The sequence below is a fragment of the Oxyura jamaicensis genome, chromosome 1 (genome assembly GCF_011077185.1).
Source record: "Oxyura jamaicensis isolate SHBP4307 breed ruddy duck chromosome 1, BPBGC_Ojam_1.0, whole genome shotgun sequence".
In the NCBI taxonomy this organism is placed as follows: Eukaryota; Metazoa; Chordata; class Aves; order Anseriformes; family Anatidae; genus Oxyura; species Oxyura jamaicensis.
Window position 1 is genome coordinate 108,987,523 of NC_048893.1, and position 19,176 is coordinate 109,006,698.

Here is a 19,176-nt window from a genome sequence, read left to right on the forward strand (position 1 = left end):
TACCCAGAAGTATGAGCTAATATAGCCTGGAAAACTGGTGTTTGCTGAAAGAAACTGGCAGAAAGAGCAAGCCCGTTGTTAATTTGGGTGGCAAATGAAGCCTTCTGTCTGGACCTTACACTCGTCTGATCATTGACCAAGTGTGTTCTTCATAACGTTTCTCTTGAACTTTGACCCTAAGGCCTTGAAGTAATAAAAATGAGTTTTGGACAATGTGTCCTTTACATAGTATTTGAGCAAGGAGAGACAAAAATCTGATGATTCCTGGAAATAGTTGAGAAGGGCTTTCTTACAAAACCGCTTGAGTTGGGAGTGACAGAACAAGATGAAGTGGCAGTGCCATGGCAAAAATAAAAATGGCCATAATTGCTTGCAGGTTTATTGTACACAGAAACATCATTTTTGTTGTCAGCCTGGGCCTTCCACCACAGTTGTCAACAGCCTGTTGATAAATGCCTCCATTTCTTCTGCTTTTCGAAAGTAAGGAGTTTGCCGTTAGACTCTGGAGCTGTTTTCTGACCTAGAGCAGAGGAAAGAGAACAGCACTTTGGAACCACACCTGTTGCCTGCCTGGTGGGTTTGTAGTGATTTCTCTTCATTTGTGGTCAGCTTGTTCTTTCTCCAGAGCAGAAGACAGACACTCTGTTTATCAAAGTGACCCCTTCGCAGCAGCCCTTTGATCCTTGCTACAGGAATCTGAGCAGTATTTGCAATTGTGCCTAGCCTTTTTCAACACCTTGGGAAAAAATACAGGAAACAGTAGAACAACCTGATGTTTGTGAGGGTGTTTACAGTTGGAAATGATTCCTGTGAAGAGCTGAAACTCTGAAACGTTTGACTCAAGCTGGTAACTGTATTAACCATCTGATCTCCAAAGAGCAAGAGTCAGACTCCCTGTGAGCATCTCAAATTATTTTTGTTTTCCGACATCTATCTTAAATAACCAGGCTTTGCTGAAACTGTTGGAGTCCTTTTATTAATAGTAGTGTAAGGACTTCTCCGTGTAACATGGGAAAGCAACAAAACCTGCTGTTAGTCTGTGATACTCTGAGATGACGTCCTGCTCAGGGTGTTTTGCCATAACATGGAATTCTTGAGAAGGACGTGCTTTATCTGGTTTTCCTTGTTTGTTTGTTTTCCTGCAGGAGGAGGAAGGTGACTGATAAGTTGCTTCGAGGATTACTTTATGTATTGTGTGCCCAAGATATGTGAAGGCTGTTAAGGAATAGAAATAGTGTGCTGCATTTTAAGGAGAATAAAACTTTTTTTTTTTTTTTTTTTTTTTCCTGTGAGACTTGTCCCTGTAAAGACACCTAGCACAGAAATAGCAAAACTGAGCTTAATTTATACCTCCTATGGCTTTTTTTATACGTCTTTCTAAGAACATAGGCAACTTTAAATAGAAACGAGCAAAGTTTTGAGACGTGTTGTTAGAGCCTATAAATAATATGTAGTGGAGGGAATTTTCATACATCTGACTTTTACGTCTTGTTAACGTAGTTGTTTTCAACCTGATCACTTTTCAAGGTTAAATTTTAAATAAGACATCAGTATTTAAATTTACATCACCACTGTGATCATGTATGCGGAAAGCCTCATTTTGCTCTGAAGCCCGTAGGAAGTCATGGACGGAAAGACTGCATTTATTCCAGTAGGATTGTCCCAGAGGAAGAAAATCAGGGCTGAGAATCCATCTCCAAGCATTGCCTATCTCCTCGGCGCTGAGAAATAGTATTCGGGTGAATTCTGAAAATAGACTGAAAAATGTGGGCTCATCTGGTCTTAATGACCCCGTTATTTCTGAGGAACAGTGTGTTCCCCTTTCCTCACTTTCCTTGCTGGAAATGGTCACTGCTGGTCTTTTGGGCTTTCTGCCTCCTATGTGCCAGAGAGGTGAAACCCATGAACACAGCAGGCATGCAGTGAAAGTGAAGGATCGCTGCCAACCCTTTCTGCTGGCTTCTGATGACACAGGACAACGTTCCCAAGCCGAGAAGAAGCACAGAGGGCAGGATCTGTGAACGATCATAGCATTTAGTGGCTCATGTTGTGTGTAGATTAGATGTACAACTTCCTGTTGTTTATAGATTGAATGATGGGTGGTAGAAGGAAGTGTGTAACATGGGATCCCTCTAATTTCTCAGTGCAGCGATGCATTGAGCTTCTTTGTGGGCGCGGGGAGGTGAGTGGCTCAGTGCTCTTCATTGCTCTTTCTGAAAGCAGCGTAAAGTATCTGTTGCATCTTCTGATGGCTGAACAAAGTATACTATTGGATGGACTGGTGTTTAACAATTCATTACTTGCATAATTTTACTCACGGTGAGGGTTTTAGGTTGGCTTTCTAAGGACAATGCTTACAGTTGACTAATGGTGCACTTGTGGTTCCCCTTATTCTCTTTCTTACTTCTGCTTGAGTAACTTCTAAACTCTTGGTCAATTGCAGTCACATTTGTTAGAGAATTAAAAAAAAAAAAAAAAAAAGGCCAAAATAACCAAGTTCATACAAATCTGAATACCAGTAGTTGGATAGAGAGAAACTACTGCTTTCCTGCAGGGAACAGACAGGGCTGTTCACACATAGTGCTTTGCCATCAGCTTTCTGTTTGCTTCCTAACTTTTGTTTTGCCACATGACATTTTTTCTTGCTGGGGGTAGCAGGGAGGATCGAACAAGGCGCAGGGAAGTGTTCATGCTGTTGTGGAACCAGCAGAGATTAGGGTTTGAAGAATGCAGACCCAAAACAACTTGTTACTATTTCAAAATAATGTTGTGAATTGAAATACTAGTGCTTGTATTTTTATTATGATACAAATATGTGATAAATTTATAACATAATGACTGTGCCAGGTGTTTTTCAGATAAATAATACTTGCTCTCCATCCCAGAGATCTTCAACACGACAAATACTCAAAAAATTACCAAGTCACCTAGCATGAGAACGCTGTGAAATTCCTGCTCTCCCTTGGTCTTCTTCATTTTCATATGTAACAACCCCTGAGCTGTTGAATTCAGCTGTCTGCAGCTGCAAAGTTTAATTCCTGTGGAGGTCAGGCCCTGGCATTACCTCGGGCATGTAAAATGAAGGCTCTGGTTATGGAAGTTAGGTGTAACATTGGCAATAGAGGGCAAACTTTTACTGGGGTGCTGGGGTACGGTGATCATTCTCTCTCTCTGCTTCCTGCTGTGTCTCTGCAGTCTCTTGTTTTCCAGGCTCTCAAGTTTAATCTAGCTTTCTGTTCTTTTTCTCCATTTTACTCATCACTATTTGCTGTTTACTGTTGTTTACTGCTTTTTTTTTTTTTTTTTCCTTCCAGAATCCATATCCATTCTGCTCTTTTCAATGGCATTATGTTTTCTTTGACATCCAGCACAGGCCTAGTCTTGAGACTTCCCACCTCTCTCTCCTCTGTCCCATGTGTTCAAGGTAGAGGAGGAATAAACTACCAATTCTTTGGGAGTTCTGGACATCTAGGGAGGAGAGTCCATAAGTGACATTAAATCCACTTCCCTTAAGTGGCTAAACACTTTTCCTTTTATGCGCTGTTCTATCCCAGTTCTTAAAATATTTCACTTCTCTCAGCTTGCACAGTTGAATAAGTGGATATCTTTTATTTCTTTTTTAAATTCTAGTTCTCTTTTTTTTTTTTTTTTTTTTTTTTTTGGTCTTTCTGCTCTTGTCCTGCTGTGGCTGCCTTAAATGCTTTTCCTGTCCTTCTGCATCGTGTGGGAAATTGCAGCAGGAAGAGAATCTGTGCTCTTGTGGTGTCCCTCCTGTTATCTCTGTGCCACTCGAGTGCCATAAGATTTAACTGTACATCTATGTACATAAGATTAACTGTACATCTATGGAAGTTCCGACAACTTTTTCTTCTAGGGTTTGCTCATAGTTTTAAAGAACAGAAGCGTCATAATAAAGATACTGACTGCACTTATAGATTAAGGTGGTCATTTTTCAGCACTTCAGAAACGCTTTTGAAATAGCTGTACTACCAAGGTAGCTGGGTTTGCAATATTTTGTGAAAATACTGTATCAGTATGTGTGTGATTCCAAACTTCTGAGATGATGCCTTCTCTGTGTGAAACTGGTATCGGCTGCGTTACCTGGCATTTGGAAGAAGGTTTCTGAGTCATGCACCGTGCTTGGTTGCCCTGCCAAATTATGAGGAGAAAAATCAGTATTTTCTTCATAGTGCTTTAAATTACAATTGATGGGGAGACCGGTTCGCAAAAATGCTTTTTTCTTTTTTTTCTCCTTTTTTTCTCCTTTTTTTTCAGTGACATCTGTGGTGTGTATATATAGTAGGTTCCCAAGTTGGAAGCCAGAAGAGTATGTGGGAAGTGTGAAAGGGGGATGGGGAGGGGAACAAACAAGAAATTCAGACAAAAGGAAATTGTTGGTGCAAGTTAATGCCTTTTCTTAGTGATATTGATAAATTTCTGCTGCTGTTCAGGCAGTCTAAATTATTCTCCTTCTGGTTCTGTTTCCTTTTGCTTTTCTCCTGTTGCCTGGAAAACATGAGTGGAATCCAGTAGGACAAGAGGCTGCTTTTTCATTGTTTTGCCACTCTCTTGCTGGCTATTGTCCTCTTGGCTCAGGCAATTCATGTCAGTCTTTGTGTGGCAAAAGAAAAATGTTTTCCCTTTCCTTTTTTTTTTTTTTTTTTTCTTTAAAGATTAAATTTCTGGGCTCTAGATTGCTTTTATTTGAAAAGTAAGCAGTGTTAAATTAAGAGTATCTCCCACCAACTAAAGCATTTTTCCTTGCTTCAGCACTCTGTTCATTTGAACACACTTATTAAATTTGTGGGCCAATTTCAGGGTAAAGGAGTCTTGCAATCTAGTTTCATTTTTTAGTGTACTTTGTTTAAACAAAAGAACTCTAAGCAAGACAGTGCATTTTATGATTTTTTATTTTTTTTGTCAGGAGTGAAAAACAGATCGCTGACAATGTTGTATGTTTTCAACAGTTGGAAACAGAGCCAAATTTGCTCTTAAGTAGGAGCAGAGCTGTTACACCCGGTAAAGTAATGCAGTGTTGAACAGTGTCACTGAGATCTTGTCAGTTGGGGCTGACTTAGTTCTGTTCTTTACTACATCACTGATTATTTATAAACGGAGATCATTTTTGAGGGCATTCTTGAAACAGAACTGAAGTGTAGCTATGTTTGCTGGTTTGAAAAGACACTTACGGATGGACGGAATAGCACAAAAAAATGAGACATTTAGATCTCTTGTAAGTAACTATTTTTCCAAGTAGTGTTTATGTGATACTGTTTCTTCATTGCCTTGATTTTTCCAGTACTAATCGATGGTGGTACAGAAAATGTATTGAAAGTGGAAGATACCATAACCATTTGTGATGATGATGATGATGATGATTATTATTTTTTTTTTCAGGCATCTATTAACAAGCTAAAAGTGACAGAACCATGGCTCAGTTTCCAACACCTTTTGGGGGTAAGTCATTTGTGATGTATTCTGAGCTGTTCTTATATGCAAAAATTCTGCATAAATGTGTTGTTTTTCAAATATGTTCTGTAAGGAAGTGTTTATGGAAATGCATCTTCCTGAGGTGATAGTTTATCAGACTTGTGATGTTTTTGCAGGCCCATTAGAGAACATGCATGAAATTTTGTGGAGACATCTCAAAAGAGCCAAGCAGAAAAGCTGCATGTTTCCCTTCTTGTGCATCGATCCATTGCAGTCCTTCAGTTTGTTCGTAACTGTAGGGCAGATCCAGGCCACTCAGTCACTGACAGTAGGGCAAAGCCTCAGTCTGCAGTTACCTAGTTTTATCTGCTTGTTTTAAGTTTCCTGGCTCAGTTCTGTCTGCATTTCTCATATTTTATTTCAGAGGAAATTCTAAAGTGCCATTTAAATATTATAAGTTTTTGCTGCATAAGCTCTATTTGTGGTTGAGAAGTGGATGTGCTTTTTCTTTTAGGACTCCTGGACTTTTTTATTGCTAGAAAGTATGGCAGATGCTTTTGTATGCCATCACTTCAAATTTCTTTCCTGTATTGTACCATAATCTGTGTTTAGATAAGAAAAGTGCTGTGATTTTTAGCTCTCCATTTATAACAGAGGAAGGTAATATGTCTTGAACTTCATTTTTTTGTGAAAAATCTAGAAAGGACCCTGGTAGTGCAGTACAGACATTGCTTTTTGCTACCCATACAAAATACATTTTTGAGCAATCTGTGATGCAATTTTTTGCAACTGATCTGAAGGAAGATGACAAAGACAGATATCAGTGCTGAAAACTAGTAAGTAGTGGAACTAGTTTGGTTCCCCTCAAACTGAGTGATGCATCTGTTACATGCTTATCTCTGAAAATGTAGATATGATTCTAATTGTGTGTATGTGTATTTGTGTATTAATTCGGATGCAAAAAAAAGTGTGTGTAGGTATATGTGTATAGAAATATATGAATATATATGGAAGTCTAGTTTTTGGGATGTGATAGAGCTAGGAACTAAATTTCTATTTAGTGTTAGTGTCTCAATAAGAAGCTTTAGAAAAAAAGCCTGTTATTCAGAGTGTGTTGTTAGAGAGATGTGGTTCTTGTTAAATACGATTGATTGGATGCAATCTCTGCCAGTCTGAAAAAATCCACGAAGTACAACGGAAGAAACACATCTTTGCAAGTGGTAGCTAGAACAAACGTATAATTGGAAACTGTTATTCACTGCCTCCGTTATCTTGAAGTCCAGCCCTCTGGAACTGCATCTTGTTTGATGCCAGACTTAACTCAGTTTGGGAGGAAAACTAGCTACCAAATGTTTTCATCAAATAAACTCGATGAACAGTGTCCTATAAGATACACTTCTAGGTCGCATGAAATGTGGGAATAGCTTCATTTCATCTGATTTTCACAGTCTAAGAAAGTCGTGATGTGAATGGAATCTGCTGGTTTGCACTGATTTTTTTCCTTGTGTTCAGAGTAAGGGCTGTGCTTTGCATGCACCGTATTTAAACACATGCATGCGTTCTTAAGGGAACTCTCCTCTTCAAAGCATTCTCCTCTGCCATGTTTAGAAAGTTCTTACTGCTTTACAGATGGATAGCATCTTTCTTTTTTCAACTTTATGTATTGCCATTTGATCTTGCATATGTTGTCCAGGATCCTGTTAACTGTACTATGTGGCTTTAGGAAGGAATGAATTTACTATTTCTTCTCAAACAGCTTTTCTGATCTGGCTGCTCTACAAAGAGTGGGTTGAAATAAATATGTGGCTAATGTAGTTTCTGGAGTATCTTTAATTTCAAATGTGGTGTGAGGGAAGTCTGTTTTGGTATTTGGATTTAATACAAATCTACCAGGTAGCATCAGGTCTCCCCTTAGACGAATGACAGCAAAAGTCTGAGATTGTTATGAGAGGAAATAAATGGGGTTGTAAAGAAAATTCCAGTTCTTATGGGGAAATGTATTCCCCTTTCAAGAATGCAACACTTTCTGTTACCTGCAGTCACTGATCAAGATGCAGATGAGATTTATGCAGTCTTCATCCTGGGAGAGCCCTTGCTCCAAATGAGTGATCTCTGGTATTCTTCTCCATGCAAATATAAATAATTATCATTTTGTTTTTAACTTTTTTCTTTTTGAAAAATCTTCCCAAATCATATCGGGGAATGGGTATGGAAACAGCACAACACCCACCGCGTGAACTGGGGTGACTCACTGATGTTCTAGAACACTGTTCATTTTAAGGATGACATTAACAAAATTGAATGAGCATAATAGGATTTTTTTAATTGTCGGGAAGAATGTGTGGTGTGCTCGACCTTCTTTTGATTTGTCCAGGAGAAGAAAAAGGCCCATTTTATGTATGAGAGTGCACTGCTTCACTTTTGCAGATGAGATGATTGCTGAACCTTCTATAAGAAAAGATGGTTAGAGGACTTGCTACTGTGTTCAAGACTAGCTTTCCTATGAGTCAGTTTTGTGGTTTGATGACTGCTCCTTTTGCATCCAAATACATTGAAATGCCTCACAACTTCTGTGTTGGCATCCAGGATCTGAAGCCACAAATGATGTCTTGATGCTGGGAAAGATCCTACTTCATGCCCTCCCATAGATCTCATTGTTTCCTCACATAACAAAAGATGGAAATGAGGCAGTATCAGGGATGCCATTCATAGCTCTTGTGAAGAAGCTATTACATTTGCTTGGTTTAACTTTGTCTCTTTTGATGTTCATATCCTGCAAAGGAGATCTACTGCTTCAATACCAACCAAGTCTCCATCTGGAAGAGTAAATACTGACCATCATTTGTTCTAGTTTCAGGGAATCCACCGAAGAAATAAATACATTTTGTTTTAAAATAGTTAATAGAATACATTTTTGGTTACCTCATGCCATAAGAGTTCTTAGTTGTGGGTTTTATTTCCTTCTTTGGAGAAGGATAAGAAGAGATGCTCTTTGTTGTTCGTGGTGTTTTTTTAGGGGGAGTACTGGAGTCATGTATACCTCAAATTGAGAGAGAGAGAGAGAGCCAGAGAATCATTACAAATGTCATGGTATTTTTCTTTCTCCCCCACATTGTATTCAAGAATTTTTCCCTCCAAGTGTAAATTACCACATCCAGCCTTATGATCTCATGCCAGAGTAGTCATGTTTCCTGTACAGGGGGATGGTCATCTGCCATTTCTTGACCTATACTAGTTGGCCTAACCTGTATATTGGTCAAAAAGTCTTAATCAACACTATTTCTTTTCCTCCTGCCAGGAGTTTGCAAGAAGATGGAGGAGATAGTTCCTTATGTGAACTATTGTGTTTTGGCACATTCATATTCAAAGGAGAATCCCATTTCATCCTCACCGGGAGCACAGCTATGAAACCTACTTACAGTGCCTCTTGTTTCTTTGGAGCACAGCTATGAAACCTGCTTACAGTGCCTCTTGTTTCTTTGGACTAATCTTAAAATGTTCTTCATTTGAATGAGATATTATCAACCTGCCTTCTTCTAGAAATACATAGATTATCTGAAACAGAGATGACAATTTTTACTAAGAAAGTAGCTTTCCCTTCATTAACGAAACCAAACATTTAAAAAGGATGTTTCTCTTCCCCTTGCCCATTTCATTTTCTCTCCAAAGTATATTTTGCCACATGAAAGTACTTTTTAAATGGAAGAAATTTAGGAGGCAGGAAATTCTCATATTCTTCTTAACTGCTGAGTTTGATTCTGACTCAGCCTGCAAGCAGTTTGAAGTATTTGCTGTGGATATTTGTGGTCCCTATTACCTGAAATTGAATCTCTTAGAATTTAGTGCTGAGACAGAGCAAATGCTAGATTTCCTCTTTATTTTCACAGAACAGTGATTCCATTAACTTGGATGCCTTCAGATCATGACATGTCTATACAGTAGGAGTTACAGGAAGTCGCACCAGCACAATATACTTCTCCAGATGTTGAAATCATGATGTGTTACTGGTCTACAAATTGTTGAGACAAGCCTGCAATATAATGTTAGATAGTTCGTTGGAGGTCTCAAGTAGAAGATGAGATATTGTGTTTGCTCTGAGTACAAATAATCTGAAGGTAGAAAGTGAAATGCCTGGAAGAGGAGAGAGAGTGTATCTGTTGCAAGAATCGATGTAGAACTAAAGAACGCATTGTAGGAGCATGGCATTGTAGAAGGGGCAGTAAATCTCAGTGTAAACTAAATATTCACCTCCAGTTTAGGAGTGTGATGTGAAGAATCTGGTCCTTGTAATGTACTCTTACTTAGACTTCTCAGTCTTAAAAGATTGATGAGTGTACTTTCCTGAACTGTGCTATTGTTGCCAATGAAAATTGTTCATCGTCTGGTTTTGTCACACTTTTCATAGATAAATAAGGGGAGTTCTCCTCTTACAAGAGTACAAAACCACTTAATACACATCTGATGAGCTGATGTACCTTTTCAGTTAAAAGAACTTGAATTTCATTTCAGCTGTACATGCAACTGGCCCCTCACCACCTAAATATGTATTATGAGAATTCTGCATTATATCTTCTTGTACGCTGATGTTGCCTTTTAATAGCCCATTTGTAAGTTTGACTGCGCTTTGGGTAGCCCAGTTGTGACTTAAGATTCCTATGAGCCAGAGGAGTGAATAAATGATCAGCAATCACCTTAACTTGGTAACATTTAGTTCTAGTGTGACCAGGAAGGTGGTGGAGTCACCATCCTTGCGGATGTTTAAGGAAAGGTTGGACCTGCTGCTTAGGGACATGGTTTAGTGGGTGATATTGGTGGTAGGTGATGGTTAGACCAAATGATCCTGGAGGTCTTTTCCAACCTTAAGGATTCTATAATATTCCATAAGTACTAACTGGCTGTTTTGGAATTCATGGAACTTGCAACTCCAGACTTTGGAGGAATAGCTTCTATGTTTTTGTATGTTGTTTTCATAGGTCCAGTATGGTGTGATTTAATTATACTCAGAAATAGGGAAGTTTTTTTTAGATGTTTCTTAATTCTGTTTTTCTGTCTCTCTTCAACTAGGCAACCTGGATATCTGGGCTATTACTGTGGAGGAGAGAGCTAAACATGATCAGCAGTTCCACAGTCTGAAACCAACATCTGGATTTATCACTGGTAATGAAATAGTTTTGCACTTCTAATTTCATTTAATTAAATCTTAACTAATGAGTCTAAATATGTACAGAGCTGCCTGAGAGACGATAGGGCATAAGAATTTAAAAAAATGAACAAGTCTTACTCACTTCACATCCTATTTTTCCTTTGCTTTGCTACATCAACTTCACCTTTTCTGATATTTTACTGTAAACACTATACCTGGTTTATGCCACTTGATTTTTTAAGTAGAATTAAAATGATTTATAGCTGGCTCTGTACAGCAGCTGTGTTGTGTAGAGGCAGCTGGTAGTTATGAACTGCAGAGTTACAATTCAGAATGTGGAATTACCCTGATGCTTAGTAGTATTTATAGCGCTTTAATGCCTTTGGTGAAGTAACTCCCTGTCCTGAGCCTGGCTGAGATAGCATTAACCTTCTTCATGGCAGCCTGCATGGTGCTGTGTTTTGCAGTGTTGATAACACCATTTTGCTATTGCTGTACAGTGCTTGCACAGCTTCCAGGATTATCTCTTTCTCACACTGCTCCCTGCAGTGAGTAGGCTGGGGATGGTTAACAAGGAGGGGATGCAGCTGGGACAGCTGACCCAAACTGACCAAAGGGATATTCTGTACCGGCATGCTCAACAGCAACAACAACTGTGGGAGGTGGATGCACTTTTTTTCCAATGTAGCCATTGCTCAGAGACTGGCTGGGCATTGGTTACTTGCAGGAGGTGGTGAGAGATTAACTTTGCATCAATTTTTTTGTTTGTTTTGTTTTGTTTTGTTTTCCTCCTTCTTTCAATTATTAAAATATCTTTATCTCAGTCAACAAGCTTCCCGACTTTTCATACTTTTGCTCTGCCTACTCCCCCCCTGTTCTGCTAGGGGGAGAGAAATTAGTGAGTAGCTGGTTAGGTCTTAATTTCTGCTGGGGTCAACCAGCTACACTAACATACTAATAGACTAAGAAGTCTGTTAAAATAAAGATCTATTAATTTAACTGAAGTCTGTTTCAGAAACTGATTGTTTAAATTAGTGCTATCACTGTGGGTGACCTTTTAAAAAATCTAAATGGCGAAAGATGATGTAATTTGGGGAAGCAAGGCTGTGAATAAAGGCTGCATTGGTCCTGATAAGTTTTCATTTAAAAACACTGATTTGCTTCAGTTTTAAGGTCAGTATGGTGTCTACTTTTGTTTGTTGCATTAAATTCCCTTAAGTGCTATCTAAAATCTTATGCTCAATGGAAATAAATGCAAGGTAAAGCCATGTTCTACCTTTTTCTTCTGTCTGCCCATCAAGAAGATTTCCAGAGTATGAAATCAGAATTAGATTCTTAGCAGAGTCTCATCACACCCATACATAGCTCCAAGTATACAATTTGATTGCTCCTGCTCCTGTTACATGACAGACTTGACACAAAATCTGAGTTCAGTGTGTAAGCTAGTACAGTTTTTATCGACTTCCTTTGATAGTTAGTGCTATTTCTAGTTTGTTTACAAATTTCCTTTACAGGCCACGTTATTTCCAAGTGCCTAATCCTTTGGTAATTGTTTTTCTATCCTTACTTTTAATTGATATTTGGAAAATGACCAAAATGTACCATTGCTTTCTTTAAGGGTTGCTTTATCCTGGGTTACACATCAGGATAAAGACCACTTTGGTTATAATTTATTTAATATTTACTTTGTGGCAGCTGACTAGCCTTGTACTACCAAAAATCTAGTATAGAGTTTGCATTGATACGTAATTTCTTTGAAGGAAAAAAAAATCTTGCACAAAGAAAAAAGCACATGATTCCTGCAAAGAGAGCCATTGACACAAATCAGGGACTGTGAATTGTGAGTTTCCCGTTGTACTAAATGTTTATGTCCAATTGACCTCATGCGGTGCTGACTGTTGCAGACTGAAAAAGTATGTCCTTGTTGGAAATACCTTGTAGGTTCTTGAGTGATAAACCATTAAATATCATGCCATGTTATGTATGTATAGCATTAAGTATTTATGGCTTTACTGTTGCTTCTGGTTTAGATATTTTGACTAATGATTTCCTCTTTACTCAATTGGTATTTTTAGCATTTTCTGAAATGATGTCCTATTTATTTTATAGGTGATCAAGCTAGAAACTTTTTTTTTCAGTCTGGGTTACCTCAACCGGTGTTAGCACAGATATGGTGAGTATATGGAGGAACGGGGAGATTGCAGTTATGGTAGAGCATGAAGCTCACTTGTACAGACTTGTGCAGTAATTGTATTTCATATTCTGGGGTTTAAAATCACCCGTTTTGTTCAGTGTGCTTCCAAAAGTCTACAAGGCAAATATGCTTTCTAGTATTGTTTAGCTAAGTTTTTAATTACTTTTTCAGTTACTGGAAGTAGCCATCCTTCTACAAATGGCGTTTTTGAAGTTGGTGATTTGGAACCCTCCTTTCAAACTACCAAATGCTTTCAGTTTTGTTAAAACTATACCAATACAATCATTAAGCACATTAAGTAGTAGTAAAATTCTTTCTAATTAGACAGCTCAGGTAAGACTTGCAAAATTTATTACCAAATTAAGACTGACTGTTTTCATTGTAGTTCAAGATCCAGTTTGAAAGCTTGACATTTTTAGTATTTCTTGGTGAGTTAAGACATCTCAGTCTTCATTGCTGTACATTACACATCACAGATATTTCTACAGTCTCACAGTTTTCTTCATGCAGGAGAACTTTTGCTCTAAATTACATGACCCTTCTGGATTCGGAAGTGCTAACTGTAGACTGTTCATAATTTGCATTAGTTATATTACTGCAAAAACTTTCTAGAGTGGAAAAAGCAGCAGATTGGTGGATAACTTTCAATAAATGTGTTAACTTTTTCTCTGTTAACTGTTCGAAAGAGAGGGTAATCTATTGCACTTACAACTTCTTGCTGTAGTAAGGGCTTCAAAAGGCAGAGTCTTGCTCTGACTGGAGGAAGAAAGTTATTTTCTTGCAAGAAAAAGAATTGCTTTGGAAATATGCATGCTTTAAAGAGGGACTGGATTTACATGGCTTTTAAATAAATAGCTTATTTTCTTTTCAAATGACTTTTGTCTTACAAATATCAAATCTGGTCTTGTTACCTTATTTGCTAGAGGGCTCAGTGAAAGTTCAAATGTCCCTGTGGAACTTATCTTGCTTCTTAATTAAAGAGTGAAAGAGGTTTTGTCTTAAACAAGACATCCTTTCTCCAAAAATGTTCCATAGGCATTAGCTTTAAATAGGTGTTAACAAAACTAAACAGTTGTAAATAGTCTGACTAAAAATCTCTTCCTCTCTGAATTATTCAGTTTTTTCAGCCTCTTGAGAGGGAGAGAATCATTCTACTGGTTCTGTAGTTGTCATAGAGACAAGACCTGAACTTGCTCATTTTTTTAAAATAAAGCTGAACTAAAACTTATTCATGCTGCCTTTCTAAATCATACCAAAAATGTAGGTATCTCTCTTTCTCATTGTCTGTCTTCTTTTTTCAATCATCTCTGAATTAAGAGAAGTAATTATTTAAGTTAAAGTCTAGATCCGTTTTATGAATTCTCAGTTGGAACTAGAATAACCAAGTAAGACAATATTTGCATAGTGGTTTTAAAATAAGAGACCTCTTAAAAAAAAAAAAAAAGGGGAAAAAAATATTTTTCCCACCACTTGAATGATTTAGCTCTTTTGATGAATCAGTGAATGTTTGTTTGTAACCTACCACATATTACTGCTGTCCCACAGAGACAATAGAAGTTAGACTGTTTAGTGGCAAGAAGTCCTTTGCAGCCTCCAAAGGACGTCACAATATGCTCCAGACTGCATTGAAAAATGTGAATCATTGTTTGCCTTAGCTCCCAGGGGTAAGATCTATAAGTGGCACTTGCTTTGAGGATTTAGAAGTTAATAGCAATGTTCTGAATGTTGCCTATCCAAATTTCTATTAACATTGATGTAGGACTGTGAATATTTTAATAGAGGGAGAAAATCTGCTATAGAAAGTCCAGAATCTCTATAAGAGATAAGATCTACATAAAATGTTTTTTATCAGTATTTCCTAAATGGAAATGCTTACTTTATATAGCATGTGATTAATAGAGGAAGAGAAGGGAAGGTAAAACACTTTCAGAAAAGAAAGTTACTATTCTGAGTTAGAGCAACTTGTACAAGTCTTCAGATTAATTTTCTGATCCTAGAAATATGAAAGCAGGGGCATATTGTATGTTGCAAGTATTTTCCTATTCTCAGTGAGCTGACTTGCTTCAATACAGATTATTATATTAACGTCTGTAAGGTAAGGACCTAGCATTTGTTTCATAAAAGGCTACCTACAGCTGTGTGTAGACAAATCTATGCTAATACAAAGTTCAATCTGTTTTGTTGGCTATGGAAGTTCTTGTATAGAAAAAAAAAAAACAACAGGGAAAGGAATTGCATGGGGGTTGGCCTAATTAGTGACAGGCCAGCTTTCTGAGTTTTCTGCAGAAAAATCAAGCTCTCTTTGACTTTCCAAACATATTTTCTCATGAGTGGGAGAATTTTAAGTGAGCTGTATAAGGATTATAGCTATCTTACATTTTAAGTAAAATTGAATTGCTTTTTTTTTAATCGTGAAAAAGTATTTACTAGAACTTCAAGAAATACTATCTAGCTGAAGTATCAGTTAAATGTTTTCTTCTTCAAGGGCTGCTTTGAGGATATCCTGCAGTTGGTGTAATTGTTTTCTAAGATGAGACTCTGAAGAGTATATCTTACTTAAATTTCTGCTGTTAGTCAGAGCTTCCTTAGTACTCCTGTTCTTTGAAACAGTAACTCCATGCTTTTTAGCACTGAGAATTCCTGTGTCCCTTCTACGCTGCATTCATGTAAAAAAAAATGTCCTCGGAGGAGCAAACTACAGGAATTATTGTGATAAGTTATGTATAGTACTATTCTACCCTTTACAAGCTTTGTAGTATCCCAAGCTGTTTTTTTTTTTTTTTGTTATTTTCTTTTCAAAAGCCTCCAAGTAGGCTTTGAATTGAGACAGCAACGGCTTGAAAAATAACTGTTTTTAAGTAGGTAACAACCTGGCTCTCTTCTAAAGCTCTCCTGAGTGTTGGCCTCAAAAAGCATCTTCTGTGTAACGTGTCTCTCTTGAATTAAGTGGGAACTAAAATAATCAATGCCAGCTGTTTTCATGTGTTTAGAGCTATTTGATTTTTATTTTTTTCAGGACAGACTAAAACTGTCATACAGTTTTACCTGACATACCATTTCCTGACATACACTTCCCTCACAAGCTCACAACTTTCTTAAATTTCTATCAGTGTGGATCTGAAAGATAAAGGGGTGGCAATTCTATGAGTTGTAGGTCTTGCTATACATGCACTGAGTAAGTGAATGATAAAAAAAAAAAAAAGCAATTTCTCCTTTTATGCCTGAATTTTATGACACAGTATGGGATTGTATAATCTAATATGGGAATGTAAAGCTAAATAATTCCAGGTTTTTCAACTGCAAGGTGTTTCCCTGTTTTAACACTGTTATTTTCATGGAGGTGGATGTTTTGTAGCCTAATTGTAAGCACATTTAAAGGACAAAAATGCTTGCATGCTTAATTTCTGTCTTTCATAGATGCAGAAATAATCAATTTGTCTTTGTGTTCTGCAGAAAAAAAGGAGAGAAAGAAGCAGGAAAAGATCTGTAGGGGAAGAATTTTGTTACCACCTGTAATCAAGCATTGTGATGAAGTCTGCTGTAGTTTTTCTCATTAGAAAACCCCTGTTGTAAACACAGGCATGTTCTATGAAATATCATCAATATTTAGTCAGTGTTTAATTCATTTACTGCTCTCCACTAGTTTCCGGCCAGACCTTAAATAAAGCCAATATAAGGACATTACATTTTTCCAAATTTCATTAGAAGCAGAACAGTGTAATTAGTGTTTACTGTCAGGCGCTTGCTGGATTTAAGGTGATGTTTATTCAAAGTAGCACTGCAATCTAACAGCATGACAACTAGGTTCAATAATTAAAAATTGAAATTTGTCCTATTTATTCACTAAAGATTTTGTCAGACCAAAGCTGATTTTTGTTAACAAGCTGTGAAAACATGTGTAAGTTCTGTAGCATGTATGTAAATTTTTTTACTGAAATTTATGCTATTGAATTAAATAACAAAGCCATTGGTGTAGAGTAAATGAGTTGAACAGAAGGTCAGACAGTAAATTAAAACTTACTGATGATTAAGTGAAAATAGTTCAGTGAAAGCAGTAAGGCTGGTGCACATCAAAGTTTCGTATTACTGGTCAGTTAATATTTTCTTACGGTGAATGCAAAGACTTACTGTGTCCTTGCAGCATGCTGCTAGTGTCTGGAGAATCCAGGCTGCCTACAGCACAAGTATTTACTCGTATTGCATTTTCATGGCCATGCATTTGACAGTCTCAGAGATTCTGCCTGTGATGGAAAGCCCCCAGTTTTATAAATTAAAGTAGCTGCATGTGTAGAAGCCACTTATGTTGAACAAGTGGCTAATAAATACATCTCGTGTAATTACTTTGCTTAAATGCAGAGGTGTAAGGAACATTGCAACTATTTATTTGAGTTGTTGGTCACAACGGAGCTGACTGACTTCTCTGTTGAGGAAGGTGTCTTCTCTGGGAGTACCGCTGATGACTGAAGTAAAAAAAATTGTTTCTTCAGATTGTTTTCTCTGATTTTGTATGCACATCCACAGGTTTGCTAGCTGTATAAGCCTGGATTTTACTCTCCTATTTCCACTGGGCACCTGACAGAAGAACGACTAAGCAAGCATCAAATAAAACTTTCATTAAAAAAAAAAATAAAAAATCCCCATTTAATAATTTTGCTTTTTTTTAATTGCCTTTGGAAAGGTGTAGCGTGTGCTTGTATTTAATTATCCTCTCCTGGTTTCCCTTGTTCTTAGTACTCTTATTTTTCTAGTGAAGCTATCTTACCCTCAGTACTTTTTCTCTATATGTTGATTTACTTTCTAATGCAAAATGAACACAGGGCAGTACTTCAAAAATACAGTTACCCATTTTCTGACATTCAAATAACTTTTGCCTCATCTTATCAAGCATGTTTCAGGTTTGTAAGACTTGCAGCCTATATTTATCCCAAGTGAGACTTTTAGAAACCTAATATCACTGTTTATAGGTGGTGACTAATGTACGTTATATGAACTGTTTTGGTTCTAAAAAGTAAAATGTATGTGAAGAATAAAATTAAAATATCCCGAGTAATACCATTACTTGTAAGCCTGAGAGAAGATTCTGAACAGCAAAAATTCTGCAACATGTTGTGGGACATTTTTATGCTAGCTGTTGTTGTAAGAATGTCTATTCTCTCTTTTTGTGTCATAGTTAAATTATGAATTCCTTCAAAATGAATACACGAACTGTAAGTTGAAATAAACATTTCTGATATAGAGAAAATGTCAGAGAGATGCAAATGTCTTTTTTAGGTTAATCCCCTTTTCATTTTATAGGAAGAACTGTATATATACAATCTGTATAGAAGCTTTTGTATAGTGTCTTGTGGCATATATGCTGGAAACTAATAAACTCATAGTACTTTTATGTTCAGAGAAAGCTGTTGCACTTAATTAACAGAATGTGTAACAAAATGTGAGAAGCCTACTTTTCATTTTACCTGTTCTCTAGAAGTAACCGTACCTTGCATTTCAAAATACACATCTTTTATTAACAATTACTGTCATCTAACCTTACCGCTCAAAAGAGAGAGGCTTCACTAGGGTTCTCCCACTTGGCTCTGCAAGCTGCAGGAAAATTAAAATATTAAATTCCCATTTTAACTTAGGCTGCCATTGCATCAGGAGGTACCAGTGTTTTTCTTACTCTTCATGGAAGAGCGATCAGAGGCTGAGACTCTAGAGCACTGGTGCTCTGCAAGGAAGAAATACTCATTTCAAAGTTGTTCTTCTCTTGGTCCAGGTTTTCTGTGCTGGTCTTCTCTCTTCTGCTGGTTGGATTACCATAATTGCCGTCTGACTGCTGTAGTAGGATCTTTTTAACTGATTATTTGTGAAACAAACAACAGACTAAGTGATATGACTGAAACTTGAATCCAAATTACATTATGCTGTGTGGGTCCCAGAATCAGCTTTGACTACAAATTTCGGTTTTCAAAGACTAAATGAGATACAAGCGAAGTCTAAAGTTACTGAAAAGCAGACAGCTTTTATGTGTAAATCAAACTTCCCTGTGATACAGAGCTTCGGGAAACAACAGCTACATGTTTGCACAGCCAAAACTTGTTCTCTAGTGGAATATGTGTAGTAATTCAAAATCTTTGAGGGAGTGGTGCAATGCATACTTTTCTTTCTAACTAAGCCCCAGAGTCTACAGTTCGCTCATAAGACTTCCTTTAAATACTGCTGCCAGATTCTCGGTTATTTTGTCTTACTCCACCAATGTCACAAGGTTGGCTACACTACTGAAAATGTCTTAAAAGTATTAGGAAGAGTTGGAGTGTCTCCAGTTTTGGGGAAATGATACTGGCAGTCAGGGAAAACTCTTAAGATGCATGGTTCATCTGGGATCAGCTGGGATCTATCTCTTTGTTGAGTTTTCCTATTTTTT

At 37.3% G+C, this 19,176-nt stretch overlaps 1 protein-coding gene across 9 annotated transcripts in view; it reads left to right on the forward strand.

Moving 5' to 3' along the window:
• ITSN1 (intersectin 1) overlaps positions 1–19,176 on the forward strand; it is a 125,720-nt gene that overhangs the window by 23,957 nt on the left and 82,587 nt on the right. For all 9 annotated transcript variants that reach the window (XM_035315691.1, XM_035315698.1, XM_035315693.1 and 6 more), the window contains exons 2-4: positions 5,398–5,457; positions 10,495–10,587; positions 12,683–12,746. In XM_035315691.1, coding sequence (XP_035171582.1) covers positions 5,430–5,457; positions 10,495–10,587; positions 12,683–12,746 — 185 coding nt within the window. In that variant the 5' untranslated portion in view covers positions 5,398–5,429. The remainder of the gene's footprint in view (positions 1–5,397; positions 5,458–10,494; positions 10,588–12,682; positions 12,747–19,176) is intronic.